Consider the following 23,281-nt stretch of genomic DNA (forward strand, 5'->3'; position numbering starts at 1 on the left):
GTGAGGAAGTGTAGTGGAGGGAGAATGTAGTCTATCTGAGGGGTTCTAGAGGGTGATCCTCTTGTTTCTGAGTATATTAAGTTCTGTATGTTAGAAGATGCTCAGTCCCAAGTTTATATAAACCAGAAATACTTGTAGAGGGCTCCAACATTGACCCCCAAAACATAAATGTGATAAAAGAGGTGGGCAGAGAGTAGCCCAGTGGTGCAGTGGTTTGGCGCCACTTGCAGCCAGGAGTGTGTTCCTGGAGACCCGGGATTGAGTCCTGCATCAGGCCCCCTGCATGGAGCCTGCTTCTCCCTCTGCCTGTGTCTCTGCCTCTTTCTCTGTCTGTGTGTCTATGAATAAGTAAATAAATAAATCTTAAAAAAAAAAAAAAGAGGGGGGCAGAATGGGAATGAGGAATCTCACAGAATGAACCAGCACAGTTGGTTCTGGGTGCATACTGGTATGGTTTAGAAGGTATTAACTTCTGCCATTGTAGAACAAAATGAGGCAGAGAAAATAAAAAACACAAAACAAAGAAAACATATCATGTATATCTCCAAAATTAAGTTGAATATGTTGAAGGGAATTTAGAAGTGGAAAATATACCTAGGACCTGTATTTGTAGAAATATCAAAGTCAAAAATGAAGAATATTAAAAATGAAGAGGTGGTAAAATATTGTAGTTAAGGTGGGAAAAGAGGAAAAAATGGAAATTTATAGTCTGATATAAAAACTAGTTGTACTGGAAAAAGGAAGAAAAGAAAAAAAATAGGAGGGGTACCCTCTCGTTCTATATACTGTGAATCTCTCGACTTCCATTGGAGCTTTCCAGCACTACTCGGTCAAGAGCTTGCTCTTCCCCTGTTCTTCCAGTTGCTTTTCCAGGGGTGGGTCTGCTGTGCTGATTCTCAGGTGTGTGCACCTGGGGGAGATTCCCCACCCCCTGCCAGGTGCCGGGGCTCAGTGGGAGCCGTTACCCCATGAGGCCTCTGTTCCCTGGCAGCCTCACCCCTCCCAGGCACAGGGTGACACCAGAGGAACAACAGCACTGGCGGCGGCCAGCTCTCCAGCTATGGAGTCAGCTCCCAGGGTAACCACTTGTAGCTCCCAGTCCACACTGGCCTGGATGCTTCCGGGGCAGGGGTGCTGATCTGCACAGCTCGGGGGCACCCAGCGGTCAGAGAGTCGTCGCTGTCCTGTGCCCTCCCTGCCTCCACCTGTCTCCAGGGGAGCGCAGGATTGTGGGCTGTGTCCCCCCACGCCCTGGGATCCACAGTCTGTCCTACTGGAATCGCACTCTTGGAGCCTCAGCTCCTGAAGGCAGCAAGGCACAGCCCCCTCGGTCCGGAGTCCCTGCCTGACCAACCGGCTTCTCCCTGAGGCCCCACCGGGCACACTCCAGCCCTTTACTGAGGTCTGCCCACAGTCTGTGGCCACTCTTCCCTGGCGCACTTCCTCAGTGACTCTGGGAGATTGGAGGCTCCACTGCCCCTCCTGCGGTTCTGCCCAGTTTCCCTGATGAGCACCTTTCCGTATAGGAAGAATCTGGTGCAGATTTTTTTTTTAAGATTTTATTTATTTATTCTTGAAAGATAGAGAGGCAGAGACACAGGCAGAGGGAGAAGCAGGCTGCATGCAGGAAGCCTGATGTGGGACTGGATCTGGGGACTCCAGCAGGCGCCAAACCACTGAGCCACCCAGGGATCCCCCCCGGTGCAGATTTTTAACATTCCTGCTTCTCTGGGGCTGGGCTTTCCTGTCCTGGAGGCTTTCACCACCAGCCTTAGTCCAACTCTTCACCTAGATAATAATTTTGATTTATAAAATGCCATATGGAAAAAATTCAGCTGGAAATTGTGGTGATGATATGTTGTGCATGTTAATTTTTTACCTTTAATTCTGCTTGTGTTCATCCACAGTGACATGAATTTTGGGAACAGAAGGGAAAAACTCATCTTTTTTTTTTAATGTCATGCCTTTTATAAGAAGTACAAATTGGTATGTCCTAAAATAAGAAGTTAATAAAAGAGGGAAATCCCTTTTGTCTGCTATTTTAAAAATTATGATATTATTATACAATATATATTTATCACCTACTTTAATCAGTTCCTTTCATTCACTTTCATCCATTATGTCTTACTGTGCATGTAAAATTTATATTCAACAAGAATTTGGGTAATATATTTGTGAAAGTGGAATATTAAAAAAGTGGTTATGCAATTACAGGAATGCAAGAAAATGCCAATCTTTTTCATTTTTAAAATGTTGTCAGAGGGTTTGATCAGCATCTTTCATTATTGTAAGGTGATAAAAATGGTGCTGGTAGGATGGGAGTTCTCTGACATAGGATCAATCATGTTGCGTTGGTGCTTGGTGCCTATCTATAGTAACACTGTCTAGGCAAGAATTGCTCTATAGGTACATTTAATTGAATCATTACTTTGGGTCAATATGATTTTGAAAGAAGTCAGAACCTATACTACTTTGGAGGGAAAAAGCATAAGCTGCTGCATTTTTTAGAATATCATCTGATAGTCTACAGAGAATGATTTATTGGTGGCATTGCTTTTCTCAAAATGGAAAAAAAGAAAAACTAAGCAGAGATGCTCTTCATTCATTGTGACAGACGGAGGAATCAGCAGCATTGCTGAGTGAACAGGGAATGAAAAAGTCATGCAGGACTCTAAGGATAGGTGCTTCACTGGGGCCTTGCCTTTTGAAGTATTCCTTAGGAAGCCTGGTCTCACTCCATGACAGCTACCCTTGATAAGGGGCTCTGAAAGTGTTTGGATTTCAGCAAGGGGCCTGGTTGTCATTCTGCAGAGGTACATATGAATACTAGTCTGAGAAAGTTGATAAGATGGGGCAGCAGCGGCACACTGGACTGTTTTGATTAATTAAAATCGTTCATCATCAGAGATTTTGAAAAGTACTCTATGATTTTTTTGATTGACTTATTTTCCGGATGCTAAATAGCTTAATAATTTCCTGCAGGAGGAACAGCTGAAATCTCATGAAAGCAAGCTGAAGCAGATTACCACTGAGCTGGCTGAGCACCGCTCCTATCCCCCAGACAAGAAAGTTAAAGCCAAGGAGATAGATGAATACAGACTGAAGGATCACTATCTGGAGTTCGAGGTATGTTGAACCGAAATGTAGTAAGTGCCTATGCCTAAGTTATTTTATGATTTTTCCACCAGGCAGGTTTTCTTCAGCCACCATAACTGTAGGACATGTATCTTGGCCGTGGCTCTAACTTGGAGCTCCAGGCATGGTCTAGTTCATGCTGCCACTCGTGTCCAAGATTCTATTGAAGCATCAAACAAACATTAAAAAATAATAATAACTGCCAGTTTATGTGCTTAAAAGCAAATAGCCTGCTCATTTGGGATAAGGTGTGCCTGCTGTGAGAAAAAAACAACATTAGATGGACAATGCCAGAATGGGCAGCTGCTTTCTATGTGTCTGTGTCTTTTCTAACAGAGTTTTAGTCTAAATAAATAAATAAAAATACAGTGGAGGGAATGAGCTACAGGGTGATATGAAACATCAGCTTCTTCCTACATGCCTGCTTTTAGGCAACACTGATGCATTGTTCCTCTCCTCACCTGTATCCTTCAGAAGGAGATTAATAGATCAATTGTGTCATATCCATGAAGTATATAGCAAGTATAGTTATTAAAAAGAATGAGGAAGGGGCAGCCCGGGTGGCTCAGCGGTTTAGCGCCGCCTTCGGCCCAGGGCCTGATCCTGGAGACCTGGGATCGAGTCCCACGTCAGACTCCTTGCGTGGAGCCTGCTTCTCCCTCTGCCTGTGTCTCTGCCTCTCTCTCTCTCTCTCTCCCTCTCTCTCTCTCTCTGTGTGTGTGTGTGTGATGAATAAATAAATAAAATCTTAAAAGCAAAGAATGAGGAGGATCTGTAATCTCTGGGAAGGTGAAAAATTTTACAGCAAGGTGAAAGCAGTATATATAGTCAATGTTAGCTTTGGCTACATTTTCTCCCCAGTTAGACAGTATCAGGGTTAGGAAGGATCTTCTGACTCCCTCCCCCCCTTCAGCTGCCACTTTCAGACATTTAAAGTGTCTTTTGTTTTGCTTTACATGGATAGCATATAGTCCAAAATGAATAAATCAGTTATTTTAAAATTTCTCACATGATTGTGTTTTCTGTTAGGTGTGCTAAATCCATCTTTAGCTACTGTTTTTCTTCTAGTTACAGTCGTTTTACTTCCCATCATTCATCTCGTTTATTCCCATCTTACCATCCTGTTTCCTCACATAGGAAGGAAGAAAGCCTTATCTTGAAACTCAGAATCATCTGAGCACCCTCCTCCTGGCACCTGCAGGCCCCCACGTCTAGCCAGGAGTCAAATCTCAGTGTTCTGTCTCTATAGTGTCTTGCTTCTGTCCCTTCCTTATCACAGGCATTGCTTTTATACTTCCTTTGCTCATGCCCTGGGATTTTCATCTCTCACCTGAATGTGGTGGTTACCTCCTGCTCTTTAGTTCTCTTCTGACAGTTTTCTAAGGCTTAACCCAGACAATGGCGTTCCTCTCTTCAACAGTTGCCATGACTTCCCCTACAATTCTCCCCACAACTTATGAATAAAGTCTCGATCCTTAATTTAAGAGGATTTGGATTCTTTCTATGTTTCCACCACACTAGTTTTTCCACAACAGCCTTTGTGTATGTTAGTCACATTTCTGCCCACTCTCTCCAAGCACACCTTTGTTCCTCTACTTTCTTCTGCTCCAAATGCTCTTCCCTGCACCTTCATTTCTAAGAGTCCTGTTCATCTTTCAAGATGCAGCTCAAATTCCTCCTCATGTAGTTTTGGAATGTTGTTGGCTTCTGGGGTGTATGGATAATAAAGAATTCTCGAGATGTCATTGGTGCAAAAAAATAAGTTGATTTATTATTGAAGCACCCGGACTGGACTCCTGGGCAGAAGGAGCTGCACTGGGAATATGAGCAGTGATTGGTTATGTATTTTTTAAGTTTGTCTTTACAAAGGAAGTTTCCAAAAGGATTTTTGTATGTTAAAGAAGCTTTATAGGATCCTGGAGGCCTAACTGTTGTCACACTAAGATTGTTTTTTCCTCTAGCAAAGCATTAAAATTAAGACAGTTGGGAGTTCCTGGAGGAATGTCATTCTATGCCTGTCTCAAGTATTTGTCAATGGGCTGCAAGTTGTAAGGAACTTTAATTTTATCTACATTTCTTTTGCCTTTGTTCTCCACATCAACCTTGCCAGCAAAAGACCTGAAAAATATTTTTTAAAAAATAAACAAAACAACTACAGCTCATCTTTCTTTCCCCAGGCTTGTTCATTCTTGAGAAATGGGAATATCTCAAAAAGCAATCATAATTCTTCACACTCCTAGAGTAGCTTTCACCTATAGGCCCTTTTATTTTCACACATGCTAATTAAATTTCCCAACACCTCAGTCCCCTGTTTCTGGTCCCCAACAACTTACTTTCAGTCCTTGCCTTTGCAGATTATAAGTCTGCTCCCAGGAGATGGGGGGTGGCTGCACGACCATGGGAGGGTTGTCACTGCTAAAAGCACTCCTTATTTTCAAACGTGCTCCGGTGCCCCCTTTTCAAAAATGCAACCTAACAAGAGCAGCATTTTCATTTCCTGATGAAACTTAGACCAAGCTTTGTGGGGATAAATGTTGCTTTCATCATACCATCACCTCAGGGAACCTGAAGATTGTACCCACAGCCCCTGGCTCATTAAAATCATATTCTGATGCTGATGTGTTAGGCATGTTAGATTGTCTCTCAAACTGCATTAATTTGTGTCCACCAGGAATGTAGAAGAGTAGATGCTATCCAAACAGGCTTTTGTAAAAGTAATCCTTTTTAAAAATGAATTATTATTTTTCATGAACTTAAAATTGAAATAGTATATCTTGTGGGGTCCACTTTGCTATTCTTTCAGCCACCAGTATTTGCCTTGTGTGTGTGCTTATGGAGATCTTTTATATAGCAGTAAGTACCCTGCTTTATGAACAGCATTCCCTGAGCAGACAACTTCATTCCCCAGATGGATCTAATCTCATTCCCTGAATAGGGGACGTGAGAGTGGTTGATCATCTTGTATATTTTATCACATTCTGGAACATGCACTGAGTGCTCAATACATATTCATTGAATAAATGAGTGGAATTTTATTATTATATATAAAAAATAACATCAAAGAAAGTAGTTCTCTGAGATAGCTTAGTGTAGGTCCCCTGAGAACAAATCTGATAGGCAGATGAGAACAGAAAGCACTAGCATTCTCCATAGTTCAGTGTGAACCTCAAATGGGCAGTGACAAGAAGGGGAGTTTTAATCCCATCTGCATGCAGTCACCAAGAAGAATCAGAGACAGAAATGAGCTCTTTCACCTATTCCTATAGAAAGGGCCTCCCTGTGGTTTCAGACCACAGACAGTTCTTATAATTTTTTACATCTTGGTAAAGACAAATGTTTTTTGTTGTTGTTGTTTTTTAAGATTTTATTTATTTATTCATGAGAGAGACAGAGAGAGGCAGAGACACAGGCAGATGGAGAAGCAGGCTTCATGCAGGGAGCCCGATGCGGGACTCAATCCCGGGACTCCAGAACCATGCTCTGAGCCAAAGGCAGATGCTTAACCACTGAGCCACACAGGCATCCCAAGACAAGTGTTTTTATTTTGTTAAAATATTAAACTTTTAGTAATTACACTGGGAGTTGTTCCTAAATGTATGCATTTCAGTTGTTTATATCCCAAGGTGTTCTCAGTACCAACAGTTCTTCATGGTGGGCCAAATTCACAGCTCTTCCTGTGCCTCAGAAATATTCTCTTATCAACAATAGCCATTGTTGTTGATAAGAGAATTATGGAAAGACTTCAAATATCCATTGACTAATAGATGGATGAAGAAGATATATACAGAAGATATATACACACTGTTACTCAGCCATCAAAAATAATGAAATCTTGCCATTTGCAACAATGTGGATGGATCTAGAGAGTATTATGCCAAGTGAAATTAGAGAAAGACAAATACCATGTTTCGCTCACATGTAATTTAAGAAACAAAACATGAACATAGGGAGAAAAAAAAGAGAGGCAAACTAGAAAATAGACTTTTAACTATAGAGAACAAACTGAGGTTTGCTGAAGGGGAGATGGGTAGGGAGATGAGCTAAATGGGTGATGGGTATTAAGGAGGTGCCCTTATTGTGATGAGCACCAGGTGTCATATGTAAGTTATGAATCACCACGTTCTACTCATGAAACCAATATTTCACTATATGTTAACTAACTAGAATTTAAATTAAAACTTCAATAAAGAAAAGAAGAAAGCACTACCTTTTACTGCCTCTTAATTTTTCAAGAAGTATTTGTCTTAGATCTGACAATAAATATATAAAATGCCCCCAAAAGAAGAAAGAAATAGTCTCCAAACTCTGACAGTATGTTACTAGAAATTGTACTAAATAAATAGGTTCAGAGTTTGTTTCATTTTTGTTTTAAGGTCTATACAAAATCTACAGAAAAGAAAGAAAAGAAAGCAAGGAAACGTCCATTTATCTTACTAGCCTTAGCGTGTAATAAATAGATTCTCTTTTACTTAAAGCAGCAACTTTCCTTTAGAATGGGCTATCATTGACTAAATCCGTTCCTATCTCTCTGTTAACTGTTAGTTAGCAGGGAAGGGCAGTTGTTTTGTTTTTGATTAGATTGGTACCCCCAAGCTGTGGCTATTAATTCTTTGGAAGAGTTCACCTGGAACCTAAACTCACTTTTGAAAGAGCTATTATACATCAAAAAAAAAAAAAAATGAAAGAGCTATTAGACATCACAAGTCTCTGTTCAGAAACTCACCAATTTCAAAAAATAAATATCAGTAATAAAAATAAATAAATAAATAAATAAATAAATATCAGTAATAGCCTCACTTCTTTAAAAGTAATTTCTACTTTATTCAGTTCCTATTTCACTTAAAATTGTCTAAATGCTTCTGGTGCATTTGGAAATTTTTCAAGATATGAGAGAGATGGATACTTTGAATCAAATATAAAAATTTACAAAACTTGAGCCAGTCAAAGCACAGTAGGCTGAGCTGTGCCAGGAAACCTCTGAGACCTTTAAGAAACAGCCCTGTTAAGGAGATTCCTTTGATAGCATGGTAGCCCCATAAATTTGTCTTAGTTTCTTCAGCCTTAAAGACAATAGCAATTAGAAAGTGAAGTTACTATTTACAACAAGATCTTTTTCATGTAAGAATTAGGTTTTCAGAGGAGTTAAGATGGCAGAGGAGTAGGAGACCCTACTTTCATCTGATCCCTAGAATTCAGCTAGATAGTTATCAAGTCATTCTGAACACCTGTGAAATCAACCAGAGATCTGAAAAAAAAAAAAAAAAAAGAATTGCTGCAATTCTACAAATAGAAAAGTGACCACTTTTTGCAAGGTAGGAGGTGTGGAGATATGAATCCAAGGCAATACATTTATTAGAAGATAAACCACAGGGGGAGGGAGTCTCTGTAAACATGTTACCAGAAAGTATTATAAGCAGCATAGAACAAAATCCGAACTTTTAGAAGTCTGCCTGAAAGGTCCTCAGGAGGTGAAGAGGGGTGGAATCCCAGATGGGACAGCATGGTCTCAGGATCCCCAGGGTCTCAAAAAGAATGCAGGTGCCTGAGTGTGGTAGAGTTCCCAAGCATCGACAGGGAATCCAGCTGAAAACATCGAGTCCAGGTGCTGACTTTTTACTCAGTGTTACAGTAAACCATGAATGACTGCATGGTCAGGTGACCACTCTCCAAGCAAATGCCCAGCAAGAAGCAGAACTATGGTGAGAGCCCCCTCCATCCCCTGAGAGGAGTGACATGGGGGCACGCCAAAGGAGTCCATAAAGTTTGGAGGCTGGAAATGGAATCCTATATCCCAGATAAAAACGCTTGGTCACAGGCTGGGTGAACAAAGAGGTTGGAAACCAGGGAGACAAGAGTGATTGACTACTTTTCTGTGAGTTATACTGAAAGGTAGAGGGCACAAATGTTCAGCTCCAGGGCTAGAGTTGGGACACCGCCATTTTCATCCCCCACATCAGTGCAGAAAGCCTTCAGGCAGCAAATCAGGCACAAAGAGCAATCCAGAGCCTCTCACACTGAGCACAACCCCTTGACAAGGGCAAATGCAATTCCACATGGGGAAAGACACCCGAGAATCAGCACAACAGGCGCTTCCCCTAGAAAACCAGTAGGAACATCCTGCTAATACCAGTTTACCCATTATAGAGAACTGCAAAACTTCAGCTCTTGAGGAAGGCAATATTTAGCATTCCTGGTTTTTTCTTCTTATTCTTTAGTCTTTTGTTTATAATTTCTTCCTTTTCAGCTATTTCCTTATTATATCAAATCTTTTTTTAGATCTTTTTTAATTTTCATTTTTACATTTATGTTTTTTTTCCCATTTTTGGCTTCCTTTCATTCAATTTTATTTTCGTATGTGTTTTTTTTCTTTCCTATTTTGGGATCTAGTTTGTGCTAGCAACAGACCAAAATATACCCAAGATCTAGTTTATCATCCTGCTCAACTTCTTCTTTGATTTTATTCTGTGTGTGTGTGTGTGTGTGTGTGTGTGTGTGTGTGTTTCTGTTCCTTACTGATTTGTTTACTGTATATGTTTCTGGTGGTGGTGTTGCTATTTTTGTATTTTCTCTGTTTCATCTGTTCTTTTCTGGACATAATGACAAGACAGAAGACCTGGCCCAAAAGAAAGAACAAGAGCCACTACTCATTGCTAGGGATTTTATCAAGACAAATATAAGTAAAATGTCAGAATGAGAATTCAAAACAATGATTATAAAGATACCAGCTGGGCTTGAGAAAACCATAGAAGACACTAGAGAATTCCTCACTGTAGAAACAAAAGAACTAAAATCTAATCAGGTTAAAATCAAGACTTCTCTGAGATGCAATAAAAAATGGAGGCTCTAACTGCTGGGATAAATAAGACAGAATAGAGAGTCAGTAGTATAGCAAACAAAATGATGGAGAATAAGGTAGCTGCGAAAAAGCTAACTATTGGATCATGAAGTGATTTGAGGATTTGAGAGATCAGCAATACCATAAAATGAAACAATATTAGAATAATTGAGGTCCCAGAAAAAAAAAGTAAAGAGAGAGAGGAGCAGAAGGTTTATTTGAACAAATTATGGCTGAGAACATCTCTGATCTGGGGAGGGAAACAGACATTAAAGTTGAGAAAGCACAGAAAACTCCCTGAGAGACAAAAAAAAATAGGTCAACACCTCAATATATTATAGTGAAGCTTGCAAATTTCAGAGAGAAAGCCCTGAAAGCAGCTGCAGACAAGAGGTCCCTAACCTACAAAGGTAGAAACATAAGGCTGGCAGCAGACCTGTCCAGATAGACCTGGCCGGCCAGAAAGGACTGCATGATATATTCAAGGTGCTAAATGAGAAAAATATGCATCCAAGAATACTTTATCCAGCAAGGCCATCATTCAGAATAGGAGGAGTGATAAAGAGCTTCTAGGACAGAAAGAAAATAAAAGAATTGTTGATCACTAAACTAGCCCTCCAAGAAATATTAATAAACTGACTTATCTGAGTGAAAAGAAAGCCCAAAAGTAACAAAGATCAGAAAGGAACAGAGACAATTTACAGAAACAGCAACTTTAACCATAATAAAATGGCACTAAATCCTTATCTTTCAATAATCACTCTGAATGTAAATGGACTAAATACTCCTAACTAAAGTCAAGGGTATCAGATTGGATGAAAAAGCAAGACCCATCGATATACTGTCTATAAGAGACACATTTTAGACACAAAGATACTTCTAGATTGAAAGTGAGGGAATGGGGAACTATTTATTATGCTAATGGACATCAAAAGAAAGCTGGGGTAGCCATCGCTATTTCAGACAAATTAGAGTTTAAGCCAAAGACTGTAATAAGAGATGAAGAAGGACACTAATCATAATAAAAGGGTCTATCTAACAAGAAGATATAACAATTGTAAATACTAACTTGGGAGCGGCCAATTATATCAACCAATTAAACCAAATTAAATAAATACATTTATAAATAATACAATAATGGTAGAGGACTTTACCACCCCACTCCCAGCAAGGAACAGATCATCTAAGCCAAAGATCAACAAGGAAACAAAAGCTTTGAATGACACACAGGAGAAATGGACTCCATAGATATATTCAGAGCATTTCATTCTAAAACAGCAGAATACACATTCTTCTCAAGTGCACATGCAACATTCACCAGAGTAGATCACATACTGTAGATCACATACTACAGAGTAGGGTCACAAATAAGGTCTCAGTCAATATCAAAAGATTGAGTTTATTTCCTGCATATTTTCAGACCACAGCACTTCCAAACTTGAGCTCAATCACAAGAGAAAATTTGGAAAGGACACAAATACATGGAGGTTAAAAAGCATCCAACTAAAGAATGAATAGGTTAACCAGGAAATTAAAGAAGAATTTTTAAAGTCATGGAAACCAATGAAAATGGAAAGACAACACTTCAAAACCTTTGGGATGCAGCAAAGGTGGTCCTAAAAGGGAAGTATATAGCAGGACAGGCTTTTTACAAGAAAAACAAGAAAAGTCTCAATACATAAGCTAGCCTTAGACCTAAAGAAGCTGGAGAAAGAACAGCAAATAAAGCCTAAATTCAGCAGAAGAGAAATGATAAGCATTAGGGCAGAAATCAATGAAATAGAAACCAAAAGAATAGTAGAACACATCATTGAAACTAGCAGCTGGTTTTCTGAGACAAGATCAGTAAACCCCTAGCCAGACTTATAAAAAAAAGAGAGAGAGAGAGAGAGAAATGATCCAAATAAATAAAATCATAAATGTAAGAGGAAAGATCACAATAACACCAAAGAAAAACAATTATAAGAACATATTATGAACAACTATATGCCAACAAATTAGGCAACCTGGAACAAATAGATGCATTCCTAGAAACAGAGAACTACCAAAACTGAAACAAGAAGAAATAGAAAACCCAAACAGGCCTATAACCAGCAAGGAAATTGAAGCAGCCATCAAAAATCTCCCAACAAATAAGACTCTGGGACCAGATAGCTTCCCAGTGGAATTCTACCAAATATTTAAAGAACAATTAAGTCCTACTCTTATGAAGCTGTTTAAAAAAATAGAAATGGAAGGAAAACTTCCAAACTTGTTCTATGAGGCCAGCATTACAATAGTCCCAAAACCAGACAAAGACTCCACCAAAACCAGGGATACAGACCAGTATCCCTGATGAACATGGATGCAAAAATTCTCACCAAGATACCAATACAAACCCAACAGTGCATTAAAAGGATTATTCACCATGACTAAGTGGGATTTATTCCTGCGCTACAAGAGTAGTTCAACATCTGCAAGTCAATGAAAGACCACATTTATTTAAAAAAAAAAAGAAAGAAAAGAAAAGAACCTCTCAATTGATGCAGAAAAGCTTTTGACAAAATACAGCATCTTTTTTTGATTAAAACTCTCCACAGTGTAGGGATACAGGGAACATACCTCCATATCATAAAAGCCATCTACAAAAAGTCCACAGTGACTATCATCCTCCATGAAGAAAAACTGATAGCCTTTCCCCTAAGACCAGGAACAGAACAGTACTAGAAGTCCTAGCCTCACCAATGAGACAACAAAAAGAAATAAAAGGCATTCAAATTGGCAAAGAAGAAGTCAAACATTCCCTCTTCACAGATGACATGATATACTGTATTTGGAAAACCCAAAAGATTCCTCTCAAAAATTGCTAAAACTGATACAGGAATTCAGTAGAGTTGTAGGGTATAAAATCAATTCATAGAAATCAGTGGCATTTCTATACACTAACAATGAGGCAGAAGAAAGAGTAAGGCATCAATCCCATTTACAATTGCACTAAAAACCATAAGATACCTACGAACACACCTAACCAAAATGTAAAAAATCTGTACCCTGAAAACTATAGAACACTTATGAAAGAAATTAAGGAAGATAGAAAGAACATTCCATGTTCATAGGTAGAGGAACAAATATTGTCGAGAGCAATCTACTCATCCAGTGCAGTCCCTATCAAAATACCATTGACATTTTTTCACAGAGCTGGAACAAATAATCCTAAAATTTGTATGGAACAAGAAAAGACCTCAAATAGCCAGAGGAATGTTGAAAACCAAAGCTTGGTGGCATCACAATGCCTGATTTCAAGCTGTATTACAAAGCTGTGATCATCAAGACAGTGTGGTACTGGCACAAAGACAGACACATAGATCAATGGAACAGAATAGAGAACCCAGAAATGGACCCTGAACTCTGTGGTCAACTAACCTTTGACAAAGCAGGAAAGAATATCCACTGGAAACAAGACAGTCTCTTCAACAAATGGTGCTGGGAGAATTGGACAGCCATGTGCAGAATGACACTAGACCAGTTTCTTTCACCACACACAAAAATAAACTCAAAATGGACGAAAGATCTAAATGTGAGACAGGAATCCATCAAAATGCTAAAGGAGAACACAAGCAGCAACTCTTTGAACTTGGCCACAGCAACTTCTACCTAGACACATCTTCAAATGTATAGGAAACAAAAGCAAAAATGAACTATTGTGGCTTCATCAAGATAAAAGCTTTTTTGCACAGCAAAGAGATAGTCGACAAAACCAAAAGACACTCTACTGAATGGGAGATGGTATTTCCCAGTGTCTTATCAAATAAAGGGTTAGTAAACAAAACCTATAAAGAACTTATCAAATTCAGCACCCAAAAAACAAATAATCCTGTCAAGAAATTGGCAGAAGATATGAACAGTCATATCTCCAAAGAGGAGACAGACACATGAAAAAATGCCCAACATCGCATGGCATAAGGGAAATACAAATCAAAAACATAATGAGATACCACCTCACACCAGTGAGAATGGCTAAAATGAACAATACAGAAAACAACAAATGTTGGAGAGGATGTGGAGAAAGGAAACCCTCCTACACTGTTGGTAGGAATGCAAGCTGATACAGCCACTCTGGAAAACAGTATGGAGGTTCCTCAAAAAGTTAAAAATAGAGCTACCCTACGACCCAGCAATTGCACTATAGATATTTACCCAAAGGATACAAACATAGTGATTAAACCTGCACCTCAGTGTTTATAGCAGCAATGTCCACAATAGCCAAACTATGGAAAGAGCCCACATGTCCATCGACAGATGAATGGATAAAGAAGATGTGGTCTATATATACAATGGAATATTACTGAGGGACACCTGGGTGGCTCAGTGGTTGAGCATCTGCCTTGGGCTCAGGTCTTGATCTTGGGGTCCTGGGATTGAGTCCCACATCAGGCTCCCTGGAGGGAGCCTGCTTCTCCATCTGCCTATGTTTCCACCTCTCTCTCTGTGTCTCTCATGAATAAATAAATAAAGTATTTTTTAAAAACCAATGGAATATTACTGAGCCATCAAAAATGAAATCTTACCATTTGCCATGACATGCATGTAATGAGGGTATTATGCTAAGTGAAATAAGTCAATTGGAGAAAGACAATTACATATGATTTCACTCATATGTGGATATTAAAAACAAAACAGCATCATAGGGAGAAGGAGGGAAAACTAAAATATGACAAAAATCAGAAGGGAGACAAGCGTAAGCAACTCTTAACTCTAGGAGGCAAACTGAGAGTTGCTGGGCGGGGAGGTGGGTGGGGGAATGGGGTAACTGGGTGATGGGCATTAAGGAGGGTACTTGGAAAAAAAAAAGGAGGGTACTTGATGGGATGAGCACTGGGTATTATATACAATTGATAAATCACTAAACTCTACCTTGATGCTAATAAAAGTATTAGTTCATTGAGATTTCTAAAAAAACAATTAAGATGTTTTTATTGGCATCAATAATTAATCGTTAGACCTAAGTAGTGAAAGGGAAATGGTGTAGCTGCCCAAACTGATTAAAAATATAAGTGGGCTGTAAGAGATATAATGAAAAGGGATTAGAGTTGGGTTAATAGAGATTGGTTTCTAAGGTTCATTGTAGAGCCAGCTGGAAACCTGGTGGCCAACGCGATGTCAGTGAATTTTATGTGGCCATCAGACCTAATGTCAGCATTTTTGTTTGATTACCATAGTGCTATATTTTTTTCATTGTAATTTATATGCACTGAGAGAAGATAAGCAGTATCTTCTCCACGAGTCCCTATTATATCACATCTGGTAGGTTTCCACATTGACTTGTTGGCCTGGCCCCCGGAGGCATTTGGGTTTGCCATCCCTCGAAAAAAGGCTGCAGCCAGTTGTATATATTTTGTCTCAGTTAGATGAGACATTTGAATATGTGCTTTGGAGTCAACTAGTCCCTTCATATTTAGAAAGTGGATACTTGCAGGTATGTGTTTTCAGGTCCTAATCTTAGGAAAAAATGTCTACTTCCCGGATGGCTCAGGCTAGATGCAGAATAATGTCCCCTTGGCTTCATGTGGTAGGTTTAAGTGAGTTCTCACTCCTGAATTGCGACCTAGTGTAGCATATGCTTATGGTTTAAGACCATTAGGACTCACACCAACCACATGGCTAGAAAATTCAGTTTTAGAAACAACAAATGTCCACTATAACAAGACATAATAGTTTGGGGACAGAGTATTTTAAATCTAGAAAATCTAGGACATTCTTGAAACATGATGCATTTTTTTCTGAATTTCTAATTTTTCTTGACATGTAAAATGGCATGATTCTTTCTGAAATTTACATACTTGGGAATAAGAGCATATTTGACACATCCTCATTAGAGAAACTCATATTTAGAAGTGCACATAATATAAATATCTAGTTGCAACCCTCAGTTTTATTGTTGGGTTGTTTGTGGCATGGTGGGTGGGTAGGTAGCTTGAGATACTTTTTAAAATAAATTCCTTGTGATCTTAGCCTTGTTTCCTCAGATTGTTCATCTTTAATTTGTCAACATTAGATAAGTAATTCTCACATTGTAGACCACTTTTCCTCTCACAGGAGCAGTGCAAGGGCATACCTCAATACAATGTCAACTGTCACAAGGCAAATCCACCTCTGAAGCAAATGATCATGCTATTAATTTATAATGGCTTTGATCATAAAGGTACAGTGATAGCAGTTATTACCCTTTTCTCTCTTGTGAAAGCAAGGGAGAAATTCCATTCACTTAGAGAAGTCTCAGTATTAGCAACTGAATCTAGACTGGAATCTAATGATAGTACAGAAAACATCACAGAAGTATTGATAATGTCTGGATCTGAGAAGCTGTATTGCAACTTAATAGAATTGTTAAGGAAATTTAAGAATTTTTTTTAGTGGGATACTATTGTATGTCAAATGCTAGAGAACTTAGGTTGGTGATTAATAATAGAGACATCATTCTTGCCATGCCATTTGGAATTGCATTTTTATGACAATGAAGGCTAAGAAGCTCAGAAGTTTACTCTGTAAGTGAAGATATATGCTTTTAAAAGGAGAAGCTAAGCAAAGGATCCTTTGAATCATATTTTAAGTAGATGATCAAAAAGAGCTAAGACCATACCTGAGAAGACAGAATAAACAGCCAGCCATATGACTTAAAATGACTCATTGTCCCTATATCCCTCCTTATTCCTGAATATTTGCTCTCATGAGGGTCACTGCTTTGGGTTAAGGTATTAGCTGCAGGATAAGGGCAAATGCAGGGATAAAATAGTAAAATTGGGAAAAGGACTGGGCTGGGAGTTAGGAGGCTGTTTTAATCTTATCCTTGATGTGTTTGTTACACATTTATTGTCTCTGGGCCTCAGTTTCCTAGCTATTAAAAATGAAATGGGATTGGGTGAACTAACCCAAAGATCCCAAAGGGCTAAATGTCCCTTCCAACTCTGTATTTTTGAAGAGAGTGATGTATTACCACCACTTAGTTTATTAGTTTGTCTCATGAAGACCCCCCTAAGAGTGTTAAACATAGAATAAGAATATTCCAATTTGGTGGGAGTACTTAGCTAGTTCAATCCATAGAGCATACAGCTCTTGATCTTGGGGTTATGAGTTTAAGCCCCATGTTCGGTGTAGAGGTTACTTTAAAAAAAATTAAATCTTTAAAAAAAAAAAGATATTTTGATTTAGGGATGTCAGGAGATCTAGACCAGTACTATCCAATAGAGATATAATGCAAATCACTTATGTAATCTTAAATTCTCTAGTAGCTACATTTAAAAATTAAATTACACGTAGAACTTATTGTAATAAGACTTATAAATTTAACACAATATATCCAAAATACATTATCATTTTAACATGTAATCAATATAAAATATTAAGATATTTTACATTCTTTTTTTCTTACTAAATCTTGAGAATTAGTAATTATTTTCCACTTACACCATATGTCAATGCAGACTGGCCACATTTCACATGTACTTTAGCTACCTGAGGGTAGCGGCTGCTGTATTGACTAATACATGTATAAAACCATTAAATCTGCTTAAAAGTCAGTCAGGGACTTGGAGGTCTGATAACAGGCCTGGGTAGATTTAATGGCTAATTTAAGAAGTGGTAAGTGAGCTGATAGGCAGTTATCAGACATCTGTAAAGCTTTACAATGGTTTGCAAGTGGTTTTCATTCTGATTTAGCACTGTAGCAGTAGTTTAATATTTTGATTATTACTTCTGGTTAGAAATACAATAAACAGGAGGCTCACCTGGTGTGAATGATGTTGCCTGTAGCCTTGTGTCCTTTTTCATATCAGTAACTTTTGAGATAGGAAAAAAACGAAATACATTTCCCTTACAAAGAAAGTTCTTATGCAAACAATGTGAATCACCTCCTTTCTGGTTCCTGTAGACTTTTTGTTAAATGACCCTCCCTGTCTCATCTGTTTGTTAACTGCTGGTGCTGAATCCTTCCCTTGGATTAACCTGCCGAATCAGAACAATGAAAAGGTGGTGTGTATATTGGTTTTGCTTTTTTATTTTCACCCAGAATACTTTATCTCTAACTATATTAGACTTTTTTCCTATTTATTCTAGAAGTATCTATATGTTTTTGATATAAGACTTTTAAGAACTTCAGTATCTAATCTGAGATGAAGAGGCTTTGGGGTGGGGTGCTGTAACAGGCTATTGAGATTCTTTAGATGTATCTGGTTTAAAATTACTCAAAAGACTTATAATGAAAATGTAAACTTTTAAAAAAATTTTCTGGAAATATTAGGGAATAAAACCATATGCAAAGCAAAAGATGTTTTCTGTAAGACCTTTCAGCCAACATTCTTTGGAAGACTAGAAATTGGTTCTGTTCGTGTCATAGACTTCTTTTAGGAGTACTCAATAATTTGTCTACTTGTGTTCCTCCTTGAGGTGTAGCTCACACACACCAAGGAATGTGCAAGGTGTTTTCACAGCAGGTTTCTTCCCTGACCGGGTCTGGCTTTTGGCAAAATTGTGAAATAAGTAAAGCATGGCTGGTTTTCCATTTCCCTTCAGTGCCCTATGTGGAACTTGAGACCTGGAGAGAGCAAGGGACTTAGCCATGGTTGGGTTGCTTGGTGTTCTGACTCCACTGTTGGGAAGTTGCTTTACCAAGACAGGCTCAAAAAATTGGACACAGATAGTAGCTTATGGTACTTCTCTTAAAGGGACATTTGAACTGAGAATACAGAAAGTGTAAAAATGCTTTTAGCTCAAAAGCAATTAATAAATCTCAGGAATGAAATATCATGGAAGATTAGTGGGGAAGGTAGTTTAAAGCCAAGGTTTTTCAAAGCCTCCTCAAATCCGACCTTTTAAAAATTTCTTGGAAAGACTGACTTTGGGTCCTTATGACTGGCATTGGGCTTTGTGGAACTGTGAATTTGTGACAAGCTATAGTGAGGACTTTGGGAATGTGCTGCTAAGGGATATGACTTTAGGGAATTACAATATAATCAGAAGTATTACCAAGATATAAACCAAGAGACTAAGAGTTTTTATAAAAATGTTGTCATAAAAACTGAAATTTTGTTTTAGATGTTTTAGATGTGAGTTCCATAAGGAAAAATTTAGTAAGAGACAAACTTTTATTCCATAAGAGTTAAATTTAGTCATTTGTCCAGATAAATAGCATTTCTCTAGCTCACATTACTTAACTTGGGTATGTAAAACTTGACTTTGTATCCCTGTGTTTCAAAGGACAATATATTTTCCATTTTTTTAACAGCAAACTTTAATACCATTAATCCAGAATGAACTTTCTTTTTTTTTTTTTTTTTTGAACTTTCTTTTATATTTAACTTTATACTTGGCTGCTTCAAAACCCTCACACAAGGCCAAACTGTGTGGGTCCATTGAGAATAGGTGTAGCTAGAGCTCCCAGAGCCAGAAGCCTTGTGGATGGCAGTTCTCTGTACAAATGCCCCAGGGTGGGTTTGGAACTAAACAATTCCTTTCTTGAACTTTCCACCAAGAAAACAAAATGTGTACTATTTTCTAAGTGAGCTTTGTGGACTTTAAGAATTTTGACTTTAATTTTTTTAAAGGGATAGAAATCTGTATACTAATAAAGACTGGGTGTTTAGAAAGGGTTTTGAAAGCAAGAGAAAGTAAATGATTGAGAGAGGTAACAGTGTTTTAAAAATTATTTCTTAGCAGGAATCAGGACTATTCTTTAACAATCCAAGCCTTGGAGTGCCTGAGTGGCTCAGTGGTTGAGCATCTACCTTTGGCTCAGGCTGTGATCCCGGGGTATGGGGATCGAGCCCCACATCAGGCTTCCCATGGGAAGCCTGCTTCCTCTCTGCCTGTGTCTCTGCCTCTCTCTGTGTGTCTCTCGTGAATAAATGAATTAAAAATATTTTTAAAAATCCAAGCCTTTTCCTTTTCCACAAAGATGGAGATGTTGTCCTACAAAGGTAAAAAGCACTGCAGGTGACCTGCATGCTTTGTGTTGGCAGCCAGGCAGGCCCTGAGGAGAGCAGTAGCTGGACCAGGAGGTGGAATGGATCCACTGATAACCATTCATCTCCCCTTGCTCTCTAATGGGCCAGTGGAAGAGCTTTCTAGGTGCAGTGGAGGAGGGCTGAGTTCCCACCTGGCAAAGACAGAATGACATAGGAATATCTGGGCTGGGAGGGCCAAGGGCAAAAGAATGGAGACAGAAAAGCTCTCTACAAATCCAGTCCTTCCTGTATATAGTAGAACTTTTTGATCCCTTCTGCTTACATTATTATACAGAAGCAAGCTTTTTGTTTTAAAGTTTTTCAAATAGAAGCCACAAAGTTCATGGGGGAGGAGGGGGATCCCTGGGTGGCTCAGCAGTTTAGCACCTGCCTTTGGCCCAGGGCATGATCCTGGAGACCCGAGATTGAGTACCACATCGGGCTCCCTGCATGGAGCCTGCTTCTCCCTCTGCCTGTGTCTCTGCCTCTCTCTCTTTCTGTGTCTCTCATGAATAAATAAATAAAATCTTTTAAAAAGAGAGAGCCAGCCAAGAGGTGAAATAAAAAAAGTGGAATTCACATTTCCTCAGATTTTCCCAGAAAGCCACAAATGCAGACTATACAGATTGAAAGGTGTATATTTGCTATATTTAGGCAGTGCATTACCACTGCATGCTGAGGCCTAATATGAGAGTCGCATAAAGGAAAAATTTCTTTTTTATTTTATTTTTTTTTTTTAATTTTTTTTTTTATTTATGATAGTCACAGAGAGAGAGAGAGGCAGAGACACAGGCAGAGGGAGAAGCAGGCTCCATGCACCGGGAGCCCGATGTGGGATTCGATCCCGGGTCTCCAGGATCGCGCCCTGGGCCAAAGGCAGGCGCCAAACCGCTGCGCCACCCAGGGATCCCCTCATAAAGGAAAAATTTCTTTTTAAAAATGTAAGTCTTAGCATAGCTTTCAGATAAGAACTTCCAGAAAGCTGCTTTGAATGTAATTGCTTTCTTAAGTTAGCAGGTAATGGTGGATGAGCCAGCTTGTTAAGAATAAAGTCTCTGCAAATCAATTCTGCCATCATTCCATACAACGCAAAATGGAGATGAACAGTCTTTATTTGAATAAGCAGTTACTTGAAGAGTTCCTTCCTCTATTGTTTGCATGTTTTTATTTTTTAGTTTGTTTCCCAGTGTAGAAATCTAAGAGCAAAAGTGTTTTGTAGTGTATATGACATTATTGGTTTCCTTCCTTCATTTTGGAATGACCTTTTACCCTACCTGCATGAGAAAGGCAAATGTCAGGAGGAAATGTATTCAGGATTTGATTGCTAAAGCAATGAGGTCTGAATACAAATGGCAGTACCAAATTAAAATTGCCAGCACAGTGTTATTTTCATTCTGGTTATTACTATTGTATTCATGTATCAGAAATCAAAAGGATATAGTCTACCTTTAAATGAAATAAATGGTATGCAGGGTTCAAGAGAAAGTAAGCTGTTCAATCAGATGCGTGTACATTCTTTTCAAATTATATCAATAGTTTGGTTGTTTGTTTCTTTTTCTGTTTTTGTTTTTCTTTCTTTTTTCAACCTAAGCAACAGCTTGCTTGCCTTAGACATAGTGTTTTCCATTCCTCCCCAGTAGGCATTGCTGCTAGTGAAAGGGATATTCTACATATTGAGAAGCATTGTTATAGGTAATTAAAGACCAACTTTTTAATAAACAAATATAGCAAAACAAAAATGTAGTCAAGAGGTTACAGACAGAAGAAAATTTTATTTTAGTAGAGAAAGAAGGCATTAATCATTTGAATTGTCTTTAGCTCTTGGTGGTCACAGAAGGCTTCATGAAAATAGCAAATCTTAAGAAGGAGATTAAAGAAGAGAGCTTCCTGAATGGACAAAATCACCAAAAAAAAAAAAAAAAAATTTAGAAGTTCTTCTGTAAGAGAGTAGCTATTATACTTGGATTTGGTAAAATCCCATCTCAAATTGTTTTGATAGTATACTAAGGTTTTGCAGTTACACTGCTAGAAATCTATTCACACTGTTGAATTCCTGAGAAAGAAAGCTAAACATACAACCACCAGATTTTCTAGAATTGATCTGAGAATGAATCAGCAGAGACTAAGACAAAATTTTTAATAACTTTGGCCAAAATGAATAAAGCCTAGTTTACAGCTTTAAAAAATAAAAAAATAAAAAAATTTTAAATAAAAAATAAATAAATAAAATAAAAAATATAACTTTGGCCAAAGGCAGCAAATTGTCCCTGAGGTACATCTTATTCTCAAATTTTCTTTGCCTTTCTTTATTTTTTTTTTTTTGCCTTTCTTTTTTTTTTTAAGATTTTTATTTATTTATTCATGAGACACAGAGAGAGAGAGAGAGAGAGAAAGAGAGGCAGAGACATAGGAAGAGAGAGAAGCAGGAAGCCTGATGTGGGACTCAATCCCAGACCCATCCTAGGACCCCAGGATCATGCCCTGAGCCAAAGGCAGATGCTCAATCACTGAACCACCCAGGCATCCCTTTCTATGCCTTCCTTAATGAAAGAAATATCTCTGAAAGAACTACATAACAAAGAGTGAATAACAATTTATGAAAATAGACAAATTCCACACTTACAGTGGCAGTGTCAACAGCAGGCCACCTGACCCCAAGACTAGTCTTTTCATTGCCACCAGTCTTTTCATTGCTTTTCACTCATTTTTTTATATTCTATCTCATTTTTTACTTGCCCTAGAGGGACCATGTTAATTCTTACATAGTGATTACTTTGTGGCATGAAATTATATTAACTAAAACATTCAATTTTTTGCTGTTTCTTCTTCCTTTTTTTACCATCTGGCTATGAACATTATTGTCACAGCAAAGGTATAAAATTTTAATATAAAAAATATAATATAAATAATATAAAAATATTTAAAAACTATTATTATTTGTTTACTATCAACAGATGATTATTAATATTGACAAGGCTATTACTCTCAGACCCAGGGAGTCTAGTTTCTTCAGTCAGTATTGAGGTATTTACCCAAGAGTAAATGTGATATAAGTTACATGTAGATGATCAAGCAAGGGAATTCAGATATAAATAACCATTGAAAAATAATCCTTGGATCTTTATAATGGCTGCTTTTGTTAGAAGGTAAATGTAGAAGCTGCTCTTCATGTCAAAACAGTGTCTAGTAACTATCAGAAAAAGAGCCACCATAGTCTGTTTACAGTGGTCCCACTTCTCAATTTATTTTTAAGCTCAAAGTGGGTCTTCATTTACTGTTATATGAGATGCTCAGAAATATGTCTGTTTTAGTTACCATAAAAATATGATATAAA

The 23,281-nt window shown here is 38.2% G+C and overlaps 1 protein-coding gene across 12 annotated transcripts in view; it reads left to right on the forward strand.

The window, feature by feature from the left end:
- PSD3 (pleckstrin and Sec7 domain containing 3) overlaps positions 1-23,281 on the forward strand; it is a 713,619-nt gene that overhangs the window by 672,925 nt on the left and 17,413 nt on the right. For all 12 annotated transcript variants that reach the window (XM_077849457.1, XM_077849458.1, XM_077849455.1 and 9 more), the window contains one exon: positions 2,983-3,126. In XM_077849457.1, the coding sequence (XP_077705583.1) occupies positions 2,983-3,126 (144 nt within the window). The remainder of the gene's footprint in view (positions 1-2,982; positions 3,127-23,281) is intronic.

The sequence above is a fragment of the Canis aureus genome, chromosome 15, assembly GCF_053574225.1.
Source record: "Canis aureus isolate CA01 chromosome 15, VMU_Caureus_v.1.0, whole genome shotgun sequence".
Lineage (NCBI taxonomy): Eukaryota > Metazoa > Chordata > Mammalia > Carnivora > Canidae > Canis > Canis aureus.